Source organism: Macaca nemestrina, chromosome 4, assembly GCF_043159975.1.
Source record: "Macaca nemestrina isolate mMacNem1 chromosome 4, mMacNem.hap1, whole genome shotgun sequence".
NCBI lineage: Eukaryota > Metazoa > Chordata > Mammalia > Primates > Cercopithecidae > Macaca > Macaca nemestrina.
In genome coordinates this window covers 698,175-716,483 of record NC_092128.1, presented here as the reverse complement: position 1 = coordinate 716,483, position 18,309 = coordinate 698,175, and the positions used below count along the sequence as shown (strand labels likewise).

The following is an 18,309-nucleotide window of genomic DNA, read 5'->3' as shown; positions in this document are numbered from 1 at the left end:
GCCTGGGTGAGCCATCTGCTGCCCCTGCTAGGAAGGCCACAATGGGGTCAGACCCAGAAGCACTTGGCTCAGGACCAGCTGTTAGGGGAGCACACCAGCACTGTGCCTCAGCACAGGGCAAACTGTTTTGTGATTTTCTTTTAAAGTCCAGTTTCTTAATATAGTGGGCATTGCAAAATGACCCCAAAATCTTACTTTAGATGTCCACAAGCATAGAAGTTTAGAAGCTTAAGATAATGCTTATAAGTAACAAGTGTGTCTAAGTCTTAAACATTATTTTCTTCTAATATAATTGGTTACTTTGGATACTGAAGAAACTGTCCCTTTAATAAATTATACTTTGAAAAATATGAGAGTACCCAGAATCCAATCCAGCTATGCTACACCCAGAGTTGCATTAAAACACACAGAGACATTTAAGGTAAGGAAAATCTGGGACAAGATGTGACTGGTAGGAATTTTTCTTCTGTATTAAGTCCTACCTGAGCTCCAAAATAAACTACAAAGGATACAAAGCAGTTCTTTCAAAAACATTATGACCTTCCAAAATAACTTGTTTAATTAACAATACTAAAGGAACAAAGAAAAAATAGGAATATTCCTAACAAAATGGCCTGTGGGAGTGATGCCATTGATGCACTATCTGCCCGGCCTGGCCCTGCTCTACTCACAGTCACGTTCTCCTTCTCCCTGCCGTCCTCTTCCTCCTCCTCCTCTGGAGGCTCTCTCACTGCCCTCTGGATACAGGCATTTAAGCAATGACGAATAACGTGAATCAGCTTTGCTGAAATGTTTAGGATAAACAAGAATTAATGGATGTGTTTCTTCTACAAAATTAACTATCTGATAGTGAAATTATAATCCCAATTAGTTAAAAGTACTATTTTAAGGGAAATTATTCAGAAATGCATTAAAGTATGAAGCTTATTAAATTGACAAATACTGAACTCTGTAATTTGTATTATGCTTTTGGGGGAAAACATAACAAGAACTGAGACACAACAGCACTCCCTACCTATGTTGGTGCAGGCGGTGTGTTCGTGGGCGTACTGATAGAACCTCCTGGCAGCAGCGTGGTTCATCTGCACCAGGGTGACACAGCGCTCGCACCAGACCTCCTCCGGCTGATTCACAGGCAGGAAAGAATTAAAGATGAGGCTCACCAGGCGCCGAGACACAGGTCGAGAATCAGTTTCCAGACGAACCAGAATGTGCTCCATGGGGCATATTTTCCAAAACTGTGCAAAAACCACATAGGCAGAAGGAAATAATCAATTGTGCCTGTAACCCTGGAAACAGCTTAAAAAAATTTTCAAGCATAACCAAAAAAGGAAATATTTTTATATTCAAGAAAATTCACTTCAAATGACTATACCAGAATCTGTGACTTTCTGTAGAGAAATTAGAATAAATAAATCTGTATTTTAAAAGGTACTGTTATATAAGGCACCCAAGTATAAGGTTGCTGAAAGGCTTAATTAAAATTACTTAACACCATGATTAACACACAGGAAACTCTCCAATGATAGCTATGATTGTCAATTAATATTTTTTTAATTTCTTAAAGTACCTTAACTTTTGGCCCATTAATGTGAAAAGTGAGTAAAAACATATATAACGTTTTTGACATGGACACTCCGTCTCCTATCTAAGAGGCAGAGGCATCACTCCTGAACTCCTGGGGCTGTCTGTCCCATCCAGTGACTCCTTCTCTGACATAAGCCCGCCAGATCATCATGGACCCCCACAGCCTAGTCTCATCTCCCCCAACCCATCTCACACACAGCATCCAGACAACCTGCAAAAATCAGAACTGATCATAGTGATAGCGTCCCTCTTCTCAAAAGCACCCGAAGCACCTACAGAAAGCAAGCACCAATCGTCTGCACAAGAAATTCATGACAAAGAAAAACGCAGAACAAGACAAAGCAAAATTGAATGGCACCACATCAAGCCCTGCCTCGGGCTCCTCACCTGCATGGTGGGCAAAACCCTCGACCTTGCATTTTTCTCAAGGACCTTGCTCCAAGGACCAATCCTTCTTTCCAGTATTTTCAATTGGATCTTTCTTCTTCACATCATCCCAACTCTTAGAACAAAAACCCACGCACAAAACTCAACCTGAGGTTCCCATCTCCTGGATGCCACCTTCCCTCTCCCTTGTCAGTCGACCTGCTCCTAAGCGTGCCTGCATCCCACCTCCACCTCCAAACCCCACTTCCCAACCCCGTCGACACTGCAGTCCACCCTCACTGAAGTTGTTCTTGCCAAGGTCATGATCTCATACGGCAAATTCAAATAGACATACGTACGCCCTCAACTCAGACAAAATCTGCAGCATCCGACACTGTTATTACTACCTCCTGAAGCGCCCCTGGGATACTTCCACTCAGGCACTTCTTGGTATTTCTGAAAAAGTTACTGTAGTAAAGACAATAATCCCAAATCCCACACTGGGCAGTTTACTCACATTCTAGTGTTGGAAAGACAGAGCATTACCCCGCACAGGACAGTGGACAGGGCCAAGGTTCCCAGTTCTCACCTACAGCCACAGGGACAAGAATCTTCTGCCAAACCTGACTGAAGTCTTGGAAATTAAGGGACTGGAGACTTCTTACCTAAGAGTGAGAGGTTGTGCTGTCACGGTTTAAGAGAACAAGAAAGAGAAAAATACTAGGACTGATATTCTGACCAGAGAACAACTCTGTCCACCTCCATCCTGAACCCCTTCTGCCCGTCCCAACACACTAAAGCCTCCTGGCCACAGGCTCCAGCCCCAACAGGTGGTTACTTCTAAGAGTGAGGCATCAAGCCCTGAACACTGCACCAGCAGGATACACCAGCAGGCCTGCAGGTGACAGTGCTATTGGCAACCAACCTGTCTGGAAATGCCGGAGGACGTCAAGCACAGAACCAAGTGCCTGAGCCACAATTTACTTGTATTTTTGCAACCACCCCCAGCATAGATATTAGTATCCCCACTTAACAGGTAAGAAGCAGGCTTAGAGCAATTAAGCACAAGATCATAGCACTTTCATCTAGTCTGCCACGCTGCCTTTCAACATCACACAAAAGCACGGATCAGAGCTGCACGGCCCACACACTGCTGTAGAAATAGAAGTAGACTCATTGGCTGGGCACAGTGGCTCCTGCCTGTAGTCCCAGCAACTCAGGAGACCAAGGCAGGAGGATCGCTTGAGGCCAGGAGTTTGAGGCCACCCTGGGCAACACAGTGAGACCCTGTCTCAAAAAAAAAAAAATTAAAAAGAGGACGATGCATTGTAGGGAGAGTGTTGACACCTCCTGGCCCGCTGGACTCAGCCCAGCAGCCCAGGCCTACCACAGCTAACAAAGGAAACAAAGAGAAGGTATAACTCTCATTCCTTCTAGAGCTGCATGTACAAGACCCTCCACTGGGCCAGCGCGCCCATTACTGAGGTGTGCACGCCAGGCCCGGCAGCCTGATCTCATGCTGCCAGGTCGTTCCTGCCCATAGACAATGCCCTCCAGTCAGCTCCAACAGCTGCCCTCTGGCCAGTCAGACTGCCTCTTGTACGCATGTCATTCTGTAACCTTAACTTTCAAGGGAAATTAGCTTGCATGCCTGCCACAAACCTTTCCAGAGACCTCACAACCAAATGGCTCTCTGCCTTGCACTTGCAGAGGTAAGGACTAAAATGCAAACATGATGCCTTCTTTCTCTGCTCTGACACCCAAACTCCCTGGTGGGCCAGAGACCCTGTGTCCCTCTGCCTTCCTTACCTACTACAGTTTTTTGTTTTGTTTTACTGAAGAGTTATTCTTTCATTGTTTATAAAATAATGGTACAGTGGTTTTTAAGTGCTTATCTGTTAGAGATACATTCTGAAACACAAAGAAAACAATATGATGTCTGGAATTTAGTTCAACATAGTCTGGCAGTGTGCCTGGATACGGTTTAGATAAAGCAAGATTGGCCACAGCAATAATTGTTAAAGCTGGGTGATGGGTATGTCTAATTCACTGTATTAGTCTCTCTGCTTTTAGATATGTTTGAAAATTCAAAATAAAACATTAAAACAAAAAAATTAAAAATATTCATAAAAAGTTGTTTTTGTCCAATAATTGCCTTAAAGTCTACTTTGTTTTCTGGGTTTTTTGGTCCAACTTTTATTTTAAGTTCAGGGGTACACATGCAGGATGTGCAGGTTTGTTAAATTCGTAAACGTGTGCCATGGTAGTTTGCTGCACAGATCATCCCATTACCTACATATCAAGCCCAGCATCCATTAGTGATTATTCCTGATGCTGTCCCTCCTCCTACCCTCCACCCTCCAACAGGCCCCAGTATGTGTTGTTCCCCACCATGTGTCCATGTGTTCTCATCATTTAGCTCTCACTTGTAAGTGAGAACATGTGGTATTTGGTTTTCTGTTGCTGCATTAGTTTGCTGAGGATAATAGCTTCCAGCTCCATCCATTCCCTGCAAAGAACATGATCTCGTTCCTTTTTATGGCGGTATAATATTCCATAGTATATATGTACCACATTTTCTTTATCCAGTCTATCATTGAAGGGCATTTAGATTGGTTCCATGTCTTTGCTATTGTGAATAGTGCTGCAATGAACATAGGCAAACACATATCTTTTTTTTTTTTTTTTTTTTTTTTTTGAGACAGAGTCTTGCTCTGTCGCCCAGGCTGGGGTGCAGTGGCCGGATCTCAGCTCACTGCAAGCTCCGCCTCCCGGGTTTAGACCATTCTCCTGCCTCAGCCTCCCAAGTAGCTGGGACTACAGGCGCCCGCCACCTCGCCCGGCTAGTTTTTTGTATTTTTTAGTAGAGACGGGGTTTCACCGTGTTAGCCAGGATGGTTTCGATCTCCTGACCTCATGATCCGCCCGTCTCGGCCTCCCAAAGTGCTGGGATTACAGGCTTGAGCCACCGCGCCCGGCCCACAAACACGTATCTTTATAATAAAATGATTTATATTCCTTTAGGTATATACCCAGTAATGGGATTGCTGGGTCAAATGGTATTTCTGTCTCTAGGTCTTTGAAGAATTGCCACACTGTATTCCACAATGGTTGAACTAATTTACACTCCCACCAACAGTGTAAAAGCACAGAACTACAGTTTTAACAGGCTGTTTCAAAAAACGCCATCAAAATTGCAGCCAGTATTTTTATTAAAATTGACATGCTTGGCCAGGTGCAGTGGCTCACGCCTATAATCCCAGCACTTTGGGAGGCCAAGGCAGATGGATCACCTGAGGTCAGGAGTTTGAGACTAGCCTGGCCAACATGGTGAAACCCCATCTCTACTAAAATTTTTTTAAAAATCACCAGGCATGGTGGCACACACCTGTAGTCCCAGCTACTCAGGAGGCTGAGTCAAGAGAGTCACTTGAACCTGGGAGGCAGAGGTTGCAGTAAGGCAAGACTGTGTCACTGCACCCCAGCCTGGGTGACAGAGTAAGACTCTGCCTCAAAAAAAAAAAAAAAAAAAAAAAAAAAAAAAATTGACATGCTTACTCTACATTCTTTTAAGAGATAAGGTCTCACTATGTTGCCCAAGCTGGTCTCACACTTCTGAGTTTAAGTGATCCTCCTACCTCAGCCTCTCAAAGTGCTAGGATTACAGGCATGAGCCACCACACCTGGCTATTACTCTAAAATTTACATGAAATGCAAAGGACCTAAAGTAGCCAAAGAATTTTGAAAGAACAACAAAGCTTGAGAATGTACACTGCAAGACTTACCATAAGATCCACACAGAACAAATGGATCAACAAAACAGGACAGAGTCCAGAAAAGGACCACACATATGGTCAATGATTTTCAACAAAAGCATCAAATTAACTCAACTGGATATGACACTGGGTGTTAATACCACATTGGTCACTCAAAATATCCTTTGTTTTCTTCTAACATAAAAAATTCACAGATCAAAACTCATAACACACAAAGTAATAGGTACTAAATGCAGTGACAAGATCCCCATCATTGGCTGGGCACGGTGGCTCACACCTGTAATCCCAGCACTTTGGGAGGCCAAGGTGGGCAGATTGCTTGAGCCCAGGAGTTTGAAACCAGCCTGGGCAACATGGGGAAACACCATCTAGAAAAATTAGCCAGACACGGCGGCCACTCCTGCAGTCCCAGACACTGTGGCCACTCCTTCAGTCACAGACACGGTGGCCACTCCTGCAGTCCCAGACACGGCGGCCACTCCTTCAGTCCCAGACACGGCGGCCACTCCTTCAGTCCCAGACACTGCGGCCACTCCTGCAGTCCCAGACACGGCGGCACACTCCTGCAGTCCCAGTCACTTGGGAGGCTGAGGAGGGATGATGACGTGAGGTTGCAGTGAACCGAGATCACACCACTGCACTCTAGCCCGGGCATCAGAGTGGGACCCTGTCTCCCCCTCACCTCATCACCCCAAGCAACTGGCACTAAATTCTTGTTCTCTTCAAAGGATATTTTACCCATATCTGAGCAATATTTACATACACGTTTGTCTCCGCTTTACTCAGCTGGTAGCACACCAGAACCACATCTACACTATACTTTTATACTTCTATATCTTAGAGGCCTTTCCAAGGAAGCCCCACAGAAAGTTCCTCCTTGTTCTTTTCATGGCCACATAGCACCACCTCTCTTAAGAACACACAAATCTGTCTGGCTGACCCCGCACTCTGGCATGTCAGGCTGTTTCTGGATCCCGTGCCATAACAGAACAGCACTCAACGTAAATTTCTGAGAACTACTGTGTGGAGAAAGAAAGCTCACAATAGGCCGGGCGCGGTGGCTCAAGCCTGTAATCCCAGCACTTTGGGAGGCCGAGACGGGCGGATCACGAGGTCAGGAGATCGAGACCATCCTGGCTAACACCGTGAAACCCCGTCTCTACTAAAAATACAAAAAACTAGCCGGGCGAGGTGGCGGGCGCCTGTAGTCCCAGCTACTCCGGAGGCTGAGGCAGGAGAATGGCGTAAACCCGGGAGGCGGAGCTTGCAGTGAGCTGAGATCCGGCCACTGCACTCCAGCCCGGGCTACAGAGCAAGACTCCGTCTCAAAAAAAAAAAAAAAAAAAAAAAAAAAAAAAAAAAAAAAAGAAAGCTCACAATGGTACCAAAATAATAATGAAGTCAAGAACATTATAAGCAACATTCTTAGCCAAAAGCCAAAAGCAGAATAGAACCAGAGCTGAAAGAGAATAATCACTTCAGTAGTTTATAAAACGTCAAAACGCACATCTCTCATAAAGTGGGTGTCTCCTTCCTTCATTCTGTGTGGGGGCGGGGGGTGAGGGGTGGTGGGTGCCTCATACTCGACACTCTCCAGAAGTGCTCACCGGGTGCCAAGTATCCAAATATTACACCAAATATCTCAGTGAAAACCTTCACACATGATAAAAATATAACGGAAGGCAGGGGGTGCTTACATTAAAGTCTTTCAAAAAGAAAACACATTGATAATATTTCTAGAATCTTTGATAAAAAACACAAAACAACATTTGATGACAGAGATAACTGGTCAAATAATATGTTATCAGTTTAAAATGTGGAATTAAAACTACTTTCTTTCTGTTTGATGAACACAAGTCTCTATTTCATGTCTTAGGTAAAGAAGCCCTATTCATCGTACCTTAGCAGCCCTCACAGCTTTGATCTTCAACAGCATGTCCACAAAAGCCACCCTCACTTTCTCCGAATTGTCGTGGAGACTGTATCTGAGAGCTGGCAGGAGCTGCTCTAACAATGGGTGGCTCAGTTTGTTGTCCAAAATCATTGGCAGACACTGCAACACAGAGAAAGATAAACAGTTCAAAATCAGAACATGCCAATGAAAGGTTCAGGTAGGAAAACTTCATTAAAGAAAACATTCGGTTCCATCTTTACTAGAACTACTAGTGAAATAAATATACCTACGGAAAATAACACTTTTTCTAGAACTATTTCATATAAAAGGCATACTTTTAAAGAACTAGTATAGGCCCAACCACTGCTATTTGATCCATTCATTGTTTTGTTCAAATAAGATTAAAGCAATTATAAAAGAAATCTTTAATGCTCTCTCTTAGCTAAATTTTAGAGGATTTTTTAGTTGAAAGAAACACAGAATAACTACTGGTCATGTGGTCTCCAAAGGCACCAAGTCCAAGAACTCTGCATTTCCTGACTCGATACTGCATGAGGATTGGAGGGAACAGAGCCAGTGTGTGTGACTCAAACACACTCTCGGCTGACTACAGCGCCCATGTAGCAGGTGGTGCTCCTCCACAGGCCAAGGCTCAGCCTGGGCCCCCAAGCTCCAGCACTGCTTAAGCTCTACGGCCTTCTCCATCTAGTTTCAGGAGAAACACTATATATATATATATATATATATTTTTTTTTTTTTTTTTTGAGACAGAGTCTCACTCTGTTGCCCAGGCTGGAGTCCAGGGGCACGATCTCGGCTCACTGCAACCTCTGCCTCCCGGGTTCACGCCATTCTCCTGCCTCAGCCTCTGGAGTAGCTGGGACTACAGGCACCTGCCACCACACCTGGCTAAATTTTGTATTTTTAGTAGAGACAGGGTTTCACCTTGTTAGCCAGGATGGTCTCGATCTCCTGACTTCATGATCCACCCGCCTCGGCCTCCCAAAGAGCTGGGATTATAGGCATGAGCCACCACCCCTGGCCACATATATTTTAACGACGATCATTTTTTCAAAAAATTTCAGATATATACAGTTCTTCTTCCAAAGCACTAAAGGGCAGTCTGATTTGAATCATCTGCTCCACCTGTGTCCACAGCCGCCCCTTGATCCTGCCCTCCCACTGGACACTGGCCACCGGCCACCACCTACCTCGCCAGTTCCCCCCATCCCACAGCCCCTGTAGCCCCTCCTACAACACTGTGTTCTCCTAATTCTCCTTCAGCTTTTCTGGTCTTTCTTCTGTAGATTCTCTGCTGACTCTTCCTCTACTCCAGAGCCCACCCATCCCTCCTCACAGATGACTCATCTGGGCCTGGGAGGCATCTCAGAGTGGCCCTGCAAGGGTTTCCTCAGAAGCATGAAAGCACCAGACTGTGCTCAGAAGGTCAGGACCGAGAGAAGACTGGCCAGGGAGCTGTGGCCACTTTGGGTGACAGCAACAGGAAGGAGCAGGTGACCCTCAGAGAACTCCAGGAAGGGAAAGACAGGACTTGGGTAAAGGAGGAAGAAGCAAGAAGAGCACACAAGTGAGTGACTCAGCAGATGACATCACCACTTCAAGGAGAAAAAGAGGAGCAAGGGGGAGAGAGGAAAACAAAGAAAACTCTTGGATGGCAGCAGGTTTGGAAAAGATGGTAATGACTCAGCAGTGGAGACAGGGTGGCTGCTGTAACATGCTGCCAAGGCCCTGTCAGAAATGAGGCACTCACCCCAGCTGTCCCGGGGCCGCTGAGCTGCCCTCACCATCAGCATGCGTGGGGACGGCCTCCTGAAGAAAATGCCTTCCTCCTGGGCAGCCAGTGTGCAATGGTGGATCAGTATGGGCCCAGTCTGAAGGGCTCTGCTGGCTCTAGAGCTGCCTGTGGGTCTGCACGAGGCTTTCCCAGGCTGTGTCGTGGCTTAATGTCCCTTCCCCTCCAGAGGTTGTGCACCCCAGGAGCACTTCCTATCTGCAAGCTGTGGATAATCTTAATCGCAGAGCTACCTGTTGGTCACCTGAGCAGAGCTCTCAAGAAGACGCTTGTCTGTAAACTGGGACCAGCTGCAAGCAAACTGCAATCAGAGCAAGGTTGGAAACCAGATCGCCAGGGTGAGCCCATCACAGTGCAAGAAGCACATGGGTCCCTGACTCCTCAGCCAACACTTAAAGAGTAAGAGCATTCAACCACAGACAAAGAGGAAGAAGAGGGACTGACGTTGTACAACATCCAGAAGGACAAGGGAATGGTGTGGGGATGAATTCTGCTCAGAGATCAAAAAAGTCTAGTGAAGTGGTCATGTGAAACTAACCTTGGCTAGAAATGCTTTACTGGAGTAGTGGACATAGAAGATGCTTTACAGTGGACTGGGGAATGGCAGGAAATGGAGATAGACTGTTTAGGTGACCACTAAACTAAGACTCTTTTGAGAGTAAGAAGGTTGTTCCTAACAATTACTGCAGAGCAACAGGCATGAGCCCAAAAGTCTGATCACTCCACAAACACAGACATGCTCCTCAGAATATCTTTCTGCAATGAGGAGAGATGGGGGAGCCTCTGCCTCAGATGGAGATGTGAACATGCTTACAAACCTATAGGAAGGATACTGCTGAGAGGGAGAGGTTGAACATGCAGAGAAAAAAAATTTTTTTTTTGAGACAAGGTCTGGCTTATCACCCAACTGGAGTGCAGTGGCACAATCTTGGCTCACTGCAACCTCTGCTTCCCAGGCTCAAGCCATCCTCCCACCTCAGCCTCTCAAGTAGCTGGGACTTACAGGTGCACACCACCATGCCCGGCTAATTTTTTTTATACTTTTTGTAGAGACCAGGTTTCACCACTCTGCTCAGGCTGGTCTTGAGCTCATGAAACTCAAGCAATCCACCCGTCTTGGCCTCCCAACTTGCTGGGATTACAGGTGTGAGCCATTGCACCTAGTCCAGAAAACTTTTCAAATAGAGAAAATAAGCAAGCAGGTTCCTGAGAAGTGGGGAGGAAGATCCACAGGGGCCCCCACAGGGGCATGGCCGTGAGGCCCAAGAGCTGCTCTGAAAATGTCTGTTTTGCACATGAGGGAAGAGGAAGTCACCTGCTGTGCTCAGGGGAGTCAGAGCTTCTCAACAGTTGATTCCAGTAGCAGGAAAGTGAGATCAGTTCTTCTTAGGCCATCTCACAGGCCCTGAAGAAATTCTCTGAATTGGCCTCTCTGAGTGCTTTACAGATTTACAAACCCTCTCTCGGAGAGCATTTGTTATTGCAGACTGGGTACCTCCCTCCCTCTGGTTCATTCCACATTTTCCCACCAAAGCCAGGGGGAGAAAAGATCAGTGGCCACCCCACTACCATCCAACATACACATTACAATTTCTGTAAACCTAAGACAGTTCAGGTTGCTTAGAAAATAAAATGTGAGCTTCTCTTGCAAGGTTTGAGCTATGATTGGTGTTGGTGATAGGTGGGAGATACTGAAAAATTACTTAAGTGAATCCAAATATATTCTATGTACCAGATTCTATGCAAAGTATATTTCTCCAAGACATCACACAAAGAGACAAAAGAGAATAAATTCAACAGTACTGGGACCCCTTCTCCCCTTACACTAAAAACAACTATTAGTTCAAGTAGTCATTTTTTGTAGAAAACACTTCTAATTCGGATTTTAAAAAGCTTATTCTGGATATATGACAAGTCAAAAATGTTATCTCTGTGGAGTAGGATTACAGGTATTATTTTAATCTTCTTCTTTTTCTGTTTTTCTAATTATTCCACAAGAAATAAACATTACTTACATAATTTAAAACATCTTACCTTAAAGACAGAACAACGAACATCAGCTGAGCTCGTGTCAAACGCCAGTTCCCCAGTCACCTTCTTCAGGAGGTCAATCAGGATGGTCGGGGGCATCATTTCCCAGTACTTAGAGGTTATTTTACAAACACCAAGGATCCCTGTGGAACGGACCATCGGATAAGGATCTTCTAAAAGGCTCTATAAGTAGGAGGGGAGAAAGGCTTAAAAACCTTGACTTAATTCCCGAAATCAACATCTGCTTCACACATGAGCACTTCAGGAATTCGTAACTTAGAGAAACTTTGAGCATAGAAACACTGGACACATATGGATTCCTAGACCTGAGATTACTTGCTATCACTTCTAAAGCAGAGTATTTAAGATCAAGCCAGAAACATGTGGTGCCTTATTTGCCACATCCCCTGACAGCAGTGCCTCAAAACCAGCTCTGTCATCCAGTGAGATCTGCACACTCAGCTGAGCACGGCAGGCGTTCAGATAAGGCATGGCCCATGTACACCACGCTTTTGAATTCTAAAATGCTGTAATGCATTTTAGAGCCAGGAATAAAATAATTCTACCTGTAATGAACTAATCCAGGCCATGATCATCAGTGGTACTAAAAATTCAAAAGGAGACAATGAGGCAATAAGTACCTTGATGGGAGTACTCAACATCACCAGGGAAATAATCTCACGAAACAAAATCCCAAATACATGATTCGGATCAACTCTCTCATTTAACCACCAATTTATAGGAAACACAAAGGGCAGAGGGACACACTAATGGCATCACAGGAATGGGTTCTATAAAATCCAGACTGCTGGGAACGTCATAGAATAATTTGCTTTCTTCAATGACAACAAAAATAGCAAGTTTTAAGAAAACAAAACACAGAAAGATTATAGCAAGAGAGCTCATGGTCCAGGAGACTTAAGCAACATGTCAGTTAGTCACAGCACATGGGCCTTAGTTAGGGAAACATTCAAACAAAATGAGAAAATGGCAGCAACGAATGGGTACCCAAAGACACTAAGGAATCATCGTTAATTTATCTTTAGCTGTGATCATGGCATGATTTAAAAAAAAAAAAAGATTATCTTTTACCAATACTTTCTGACCCATTTAGAGCTGAAATGGTATGATGTCCCAAATATGTTTCAAGACAGGGGAAGAAGAAATCGGATTGGGATTAGTCAGCAATGAGTAAAACTGTGTTGTGGGCACACAGGGGTTATTACTCCAGTCTCTTTTTTATTATGCATGACATTTTCTATTAGGAACGTTGAAAAACACAACAGAATTCTTACTACTTTAATTAGAAAAAAAAGACTTCAAGTTAATATTAAGCATTTACCCCATCTCCTCCCCCAAATTTGACCAAAATGTTCAATTTCTATTAGCAATAATAGAAACAAAAAGACTGAGAAATTTCTGTAAGAAAGGGAATAAGGAACAGATTGACGGAGAAAAGAGCATAAAAGGTTGTAACCTAGACATTCCTAGGTAAGGGTGCTCTAAAGACAGGAGGCTGTGACCTCAGAGAGCCCACATCAGCCCCGAACCCAGAGCCCAGGTTACAGAAAAGAGAGTTTGTGACATGGGCGGCAAACAACCCCTGGTGAGGCACACAGGCCGGCAGCAGCTCAGGAGCCAGGATGTGCCCCCAGGATAAAGTCTTAAAAATGGTTTCTAAACCAAGTGTGTCATCTGCCAGGAAGAGTTCCTGAAAGCGATACTGGGCAACAGACAAAGAACAACAACAAAAAAAGAACCAGCAATAACTCTAAGCCTCCAGAAAGGCAAAAGAAGGAAAAGCAATGCCACCCAGAAGGAAAGGGCCCTTTGTACTTGGGTACCGAGGGGTCACCTGCCTGCCTGCTCTTCCTCCACAGAAACTAAGGGAAGCCCACCTGCTGTTGCACTCAGCCCATTTAGCAAACCTGAGACACAACCCTACACAACTAGAGAAGAACACTTGCTAACTACCTTACCAACCCAATCCTTTATCCAAACTTAAGAATGGAAAAGATGACTAGTCTTTTAAGAAAAAGCAAACAGGAAGAAAAAAAGATGATTAAAAAAAAAAATAGAAAAGAACTTTAGGAATCTGAGGGCCTGTTCTTGGGATTCAGAAGTTTTTATACATTTTGTTGTCTATGAATTACTTTCAATAATAATCTTTAAAAATAATAAAAATATATTCTGGACAATCACCTTACAACCACATCCTCTCCCGGCTCAGTGTCCAGACCTGTTTGCAATTACACCATCACCAGATAAGCACTCAAAATGATAGCACATGACTTGCAATGCTGTTTCTGTCGCATCTCTTCATTTAAAAACATTCAAAGAGTCCTTTTCTTTTTTGAAACAGGGTCTTGCTCTGTCACCTAGGCTGGAGTATAGTGGTGCAATCTCAGCTCTCTGCAGCCTTGACCTTCCAGCCTCAAGCGATCCTCCCATCTCAGCCTCCCGAGTAGCTGAGACTATAGGCACGCACCACAGTGCCCAGCTGATTTTTTTTTCTTTAATTGGTAGAGATGGGGTTTCACCATGTTGCCCAGGACTGCTCAAGCAATCCTTCTTCCTCGGCCTCTCAAAGTGTTGGGATTACAGGCATGAGCCACTGCACCTAGGCCCTTTTTTATTTAAAAAAAAAAAGGTTCTCCATATTACTCAGGTTTAAGAAATTCCAATAGAGCAAAAAGCATGAGAGAACAGTTAAGGTACACAGAGGATACAGGAAATAACCACTGCTCTTACTTATCTATCAGATCACCTCCTTTGTCCCCTCATGAAAGAGCCTAATTTCCATCTAAAGGTTGAGTTAAAGCCTCAAGAGGTGCAGCACCAGGGACAGGAGCTCTCAGCCAGCTTTGGCGAACAATGCCGCAGGCCAGACCCAGCTGGTACCTGCTCCTACACAGCCCACAGTGCTAAGAATGGTTCATATTTCTTAATGGTCGGAAAAAATGAACAAATTATCATTTTATGGCATGTGAAAATTACATGAGATTAAAATTTTGTTTTCCACAAAGTTTTTTTCTTTTTTTAAAATAAGAGTCAGGGTCTCGCTCTATCGCCCAGGCTGGAGTGCGGTAGTATAATCATGGTTCACTGTAGCCTTGACCTCCTGAGTTCAAGTGATCTTCCCGTTTGAGGCGGCAGTGAGTGACGATCACACCACTAGACTCCAGCCTGGGAGACAGAGCACAACTCTGTCTCTAAAAATAAAATAAAATAAAATAAAACTTAAAAATAAGGAATCTTAAAAAAAAAATTGTAGATAAATATACGTAATGTACACAGCAAAATACTAATGACTTCATTTAGGGATGTGTGTGTGTGCATGAAGAAGTATACAGATACTTATTACACTTTTTTTTCTTTTTTTTGAGACAGGGTCTCACTCTGTCGCCCAGGCTGGGGTGTAGCTGTGTGATCATGGCTCACTGTAGACTTGACCTCCTGGGCTGAAGCCTCCCAAATAGCTGGGACCACAGGTGTGTGCCACCACACGGGGCTGGTTTTTTTTGTTGTTGTTGCTATTTTAACTTTTTGTAGAGACGAGGTCTCACTCTGTTGCCCAGGCTGGTCTCAAATTCCTGGCCTCAAATAGTCCTCCCACCTCGCCCTCCCAGTGTTGGGATTACAGGTGTAAGCCACTGTGCAGGCCTATTATACTATTACTTCAACTTTCTGCATGTCAGGTTTTCCATAAGTTAGAAAATAAAAAGAAAAACAAAAGGGAGCATTTCAGAAGCACCACAGGCGACAGCATTACAATAGCAGTTTGCTGTCACTGTTTCCTAAAACTGTACGACTCAGGACAGTAGATAATACGCACTGCTTAAGTAAGCTGTGTTAGGAAATACAGACTAAGTAGATGAAAAGAATCCACAATACTCCTCGGAAATAAATGACGCATCTTAACATCTTAACACCTCACCTGAAAAGTCAACTGCCACAGGCATTATTTGTAGGCTTGCCCTGAAATATAACCAGTGTTTGCTCATTATGCTACCCGACACCTTTATGATAGGCGATGTCACAAACACACTTACAGAGAAAGACACAGAGAAGTTAAGTGGCCTGCCCAAAGCCACATTCCTATTAAGGGAGAGTGGTGGAATCTGACCCCAGAGAGCAGGGGGCTGACACCACAGCATGTGCTTTACCCACTGTATGACGCCACCTCTCCACTGGGGAAACAACAGGCACATGCATAAAATGTTTAAAACCACACGCAGTAATAAATAATTAAACATCCCCAAAGTAGAAAAAGACACCATGGGTCCACGCTGTTGCAGAAGGCCCCAGGGAGAAGTGGCATCTCTCTGAAGAATAGTCCAGGTTTAGAAACCATGTCATGTGGGAGCAGAGCTCTGGCTGTTACAGGGGAGGTGGGGACACACACAAGCAGTACATGCCACAGCCTAGACAAAGCTGGTATCTGTAAGAAGCTTGACCACCGGAAGTACGTACATAGAGCTCTTCAAACTGTTTCTGAATTTCACTATCCATTTCAATAGCGTGAAGGTTTGGATCCCTAATAGGAAATGCTTCAACAAACAACAATGCAGCATTTGATCGAACTTCAGAGTTTCTGGCCTATAATAATAAAAGAAGAGTATCTCAGAATCCCAGAGTTAACATGCGAAGGCTTAAGTACCGTGTTCCCAAAGTAACAACTTAATTATCTTGATACAGATTTATTTTCAAATTACAGACAATCATAACATTTAAATTGACCAAACATTACTCAGTTCAACGTCAACAGATACTATGAAAAGATCAAGCTTCCTCACTTCAGAGTCCATTGCATGTCACTAAGTGGTCACCCCACATCCTCACTAAAGATACCAGGTTGTCTGCACTAAAAGTCATTGTGTGTTTGTTAGATCTCAAGGACTTGGACAGCCCAGGACAGCACGGCAGACCACCCACAGCCTAAGCTGGTTTGCTTTACGGCATGTCTCTAATCTCCTTCCCTAAACATGGTTACTTAAAAATAACTGTGTAGTTAGCACTAAACCAATCCAGGTTTCCAGTTAAATGAAACCAAGAAATGCTTTTAATAAAAGAAAAAAACATTTGTTCAAAAATTTCACAAAGCATTCAGTCTCCAGCTTTATCTTTACTATTTTATTGTAATTTTGAATTGGAGTTTGCTAAATTCAAAAGCACAAGTAATACATTCTAAACACGGACAAACTATTTAAAATGTATACCTTTAATCCTCTCCAAAGGATGGGTTTATATAATCTATAAAGCATCTGCTCTACTCCCTGCCGAACTTTCTTCTGATGGTGAAAGTAACTCAGAACCTAAGGACCAAAAAAAAGGAAAAGGAAAAAGCGTTAACAAAAAAATACATTAATTAAATTAAACTAAATTAAATGGCATTTGGAAAGAGCAACAGGGAGAATCGTTCTCTCCACCACAAGTAGGTTCTGGCTGGCACCCACATGTCATGACAATTCTTTAGCAGGAGTAACTTCGATAGATGTAGGAGAGCAGTAAATGCAGTCAATCACAAGAAAGAAATCTATGGCTGAAATAAAAAGATTAATGGCTTGGGCGATAAAATGGTTTGGGTTCTAGTTTCTGCTATTCTGCCAACAGCTGCATAACCTCAAAAAAAGACTCGTTTAAACCTCTGACTTTCAGGATAAAATGGAAAAGGGGAGCACGTAAAGGAGATTCCTGAATGGTTCTAAGAACTCATGCTTGTTCCAAAACACTAACTAAACCTCTTTATTATCAACACCTGGTAACTGTTTCATAACTTTGTAACAAGGAGGTGTCATACTTAGTGACCTCTCACTGTACAAGATTAATTTAGGTATCAAGTTAATCTTATGAAAAAATCATAAACTTATGAAAAAATCAGAAAATGATCATTCTTGTAGCTTTCATTCTTCTTTTCCTACCCACTTCTTTTCCAGTCAGAATCTTCCCAAAATTCTTTGTAGACTCATGTCCCTAAAAACAATCAATTTTGCCTTACTTCTCTAGTCACACCTTTTGGGGCTAAACTTTATTAGTGAAACAAGAAAATTTTGAAAGATTAAACGGGCTCTAAAAGAATAGCCTACACTTTAAGTGAGCTTGTATCAACTTTACCCTAGAAGAGCTACAGTATGGGGATTACTTTTTTCTGATTATTATTTTGGAGTTTTTATTGATGGTGATAAGTGACATTAGTCTATAGTTTGCTTTTTGTGTATAACACTATCAAATTTTGATATCAACAGTATACTTGCTTCATAGAAAAATTTTCTAAACAGCTTTAGAATTAATTCACATGCCACAAAATCCACTCTTTTAAAGTATACAATTCAGTTATATTTAGAGCTATGCTACCATTGTTACTATATCTAATTCTAGAACATTTTCATCAACAATATTGAGATTTTTAATTTCAAATGACATCTGAAGCACTGCCTGAAGCCTCTTTCAATATCAATAAAATGACTTATCATATAAATTTAATAGTTATCAAAAAAACAATTTGAGGAAAAAACTATAATGTGTTGGGTAAGTTGTGACAAAAACAATTACTTGGAGTTGAGTAACACATTTCACTTGAGTGAAATCTAATATTCTCCCTTTAAATTCTTTTTGTGCATTTTTCCATAAATTTATCAAATAGTGATATCTATACTTACAATATCTTAATTACTCAGACTACCACAGCAGAAAGTAATATATGAAAATACACATGGTTTACATATAAACTACACATATAGTTTACATAAACATAAATATAGTTTGCATAAATACATGTAGTTTATTATGATGCAAATCTACTAAATAAAATTTGAAACACCAAATCATTTATGTGAAATAAA

At 42.9% G+C, this 18,309-nt stretch overlaps 1 protein-coding gene across 2 annotated transcripts in view; it reads right to left on the bottom strand.

Annotated features, from left to right (window-relative positions):
- The window catches only part of LOC105474984 (non-SMC condensin II complex subunit G2), a 73,601-nt gene that overhangs the window by 31,447 nt on the left and 23,845 nt on the right, over window positions 1-18,309 (bottom strand). For both annotated transcript variants that reach the window (XM_011729934.3, XM_071094172.1), the window contains 6 exons: window positions 16,687-16,782; window positions 15,941-16,066; window positions 11,471-11,650; window positions 7,630-7,782; window positions 1,016-1,238; window positions 672-784 (listed from right to left, as the gene is read on the bottom strand). In XM_011729934.3, coding sequence (XP_011728236.3) covers window positions 672-784; window positions 1,016-1,238; window positions 7,630-7,782; window positions 11,471-11,650; window positions 15,941-16,066; window positions 16,687-16,782 — 891 coding nt within the window. The remainder of the gene's footprint in view (window positions 1-671; window positions 785-1,015; window positions 1,239-7,629; window positions 7,783-11,470; window positions 11,651-15,940; window positions 16,067-16,686; window positions 16,783-18,309) is intronic.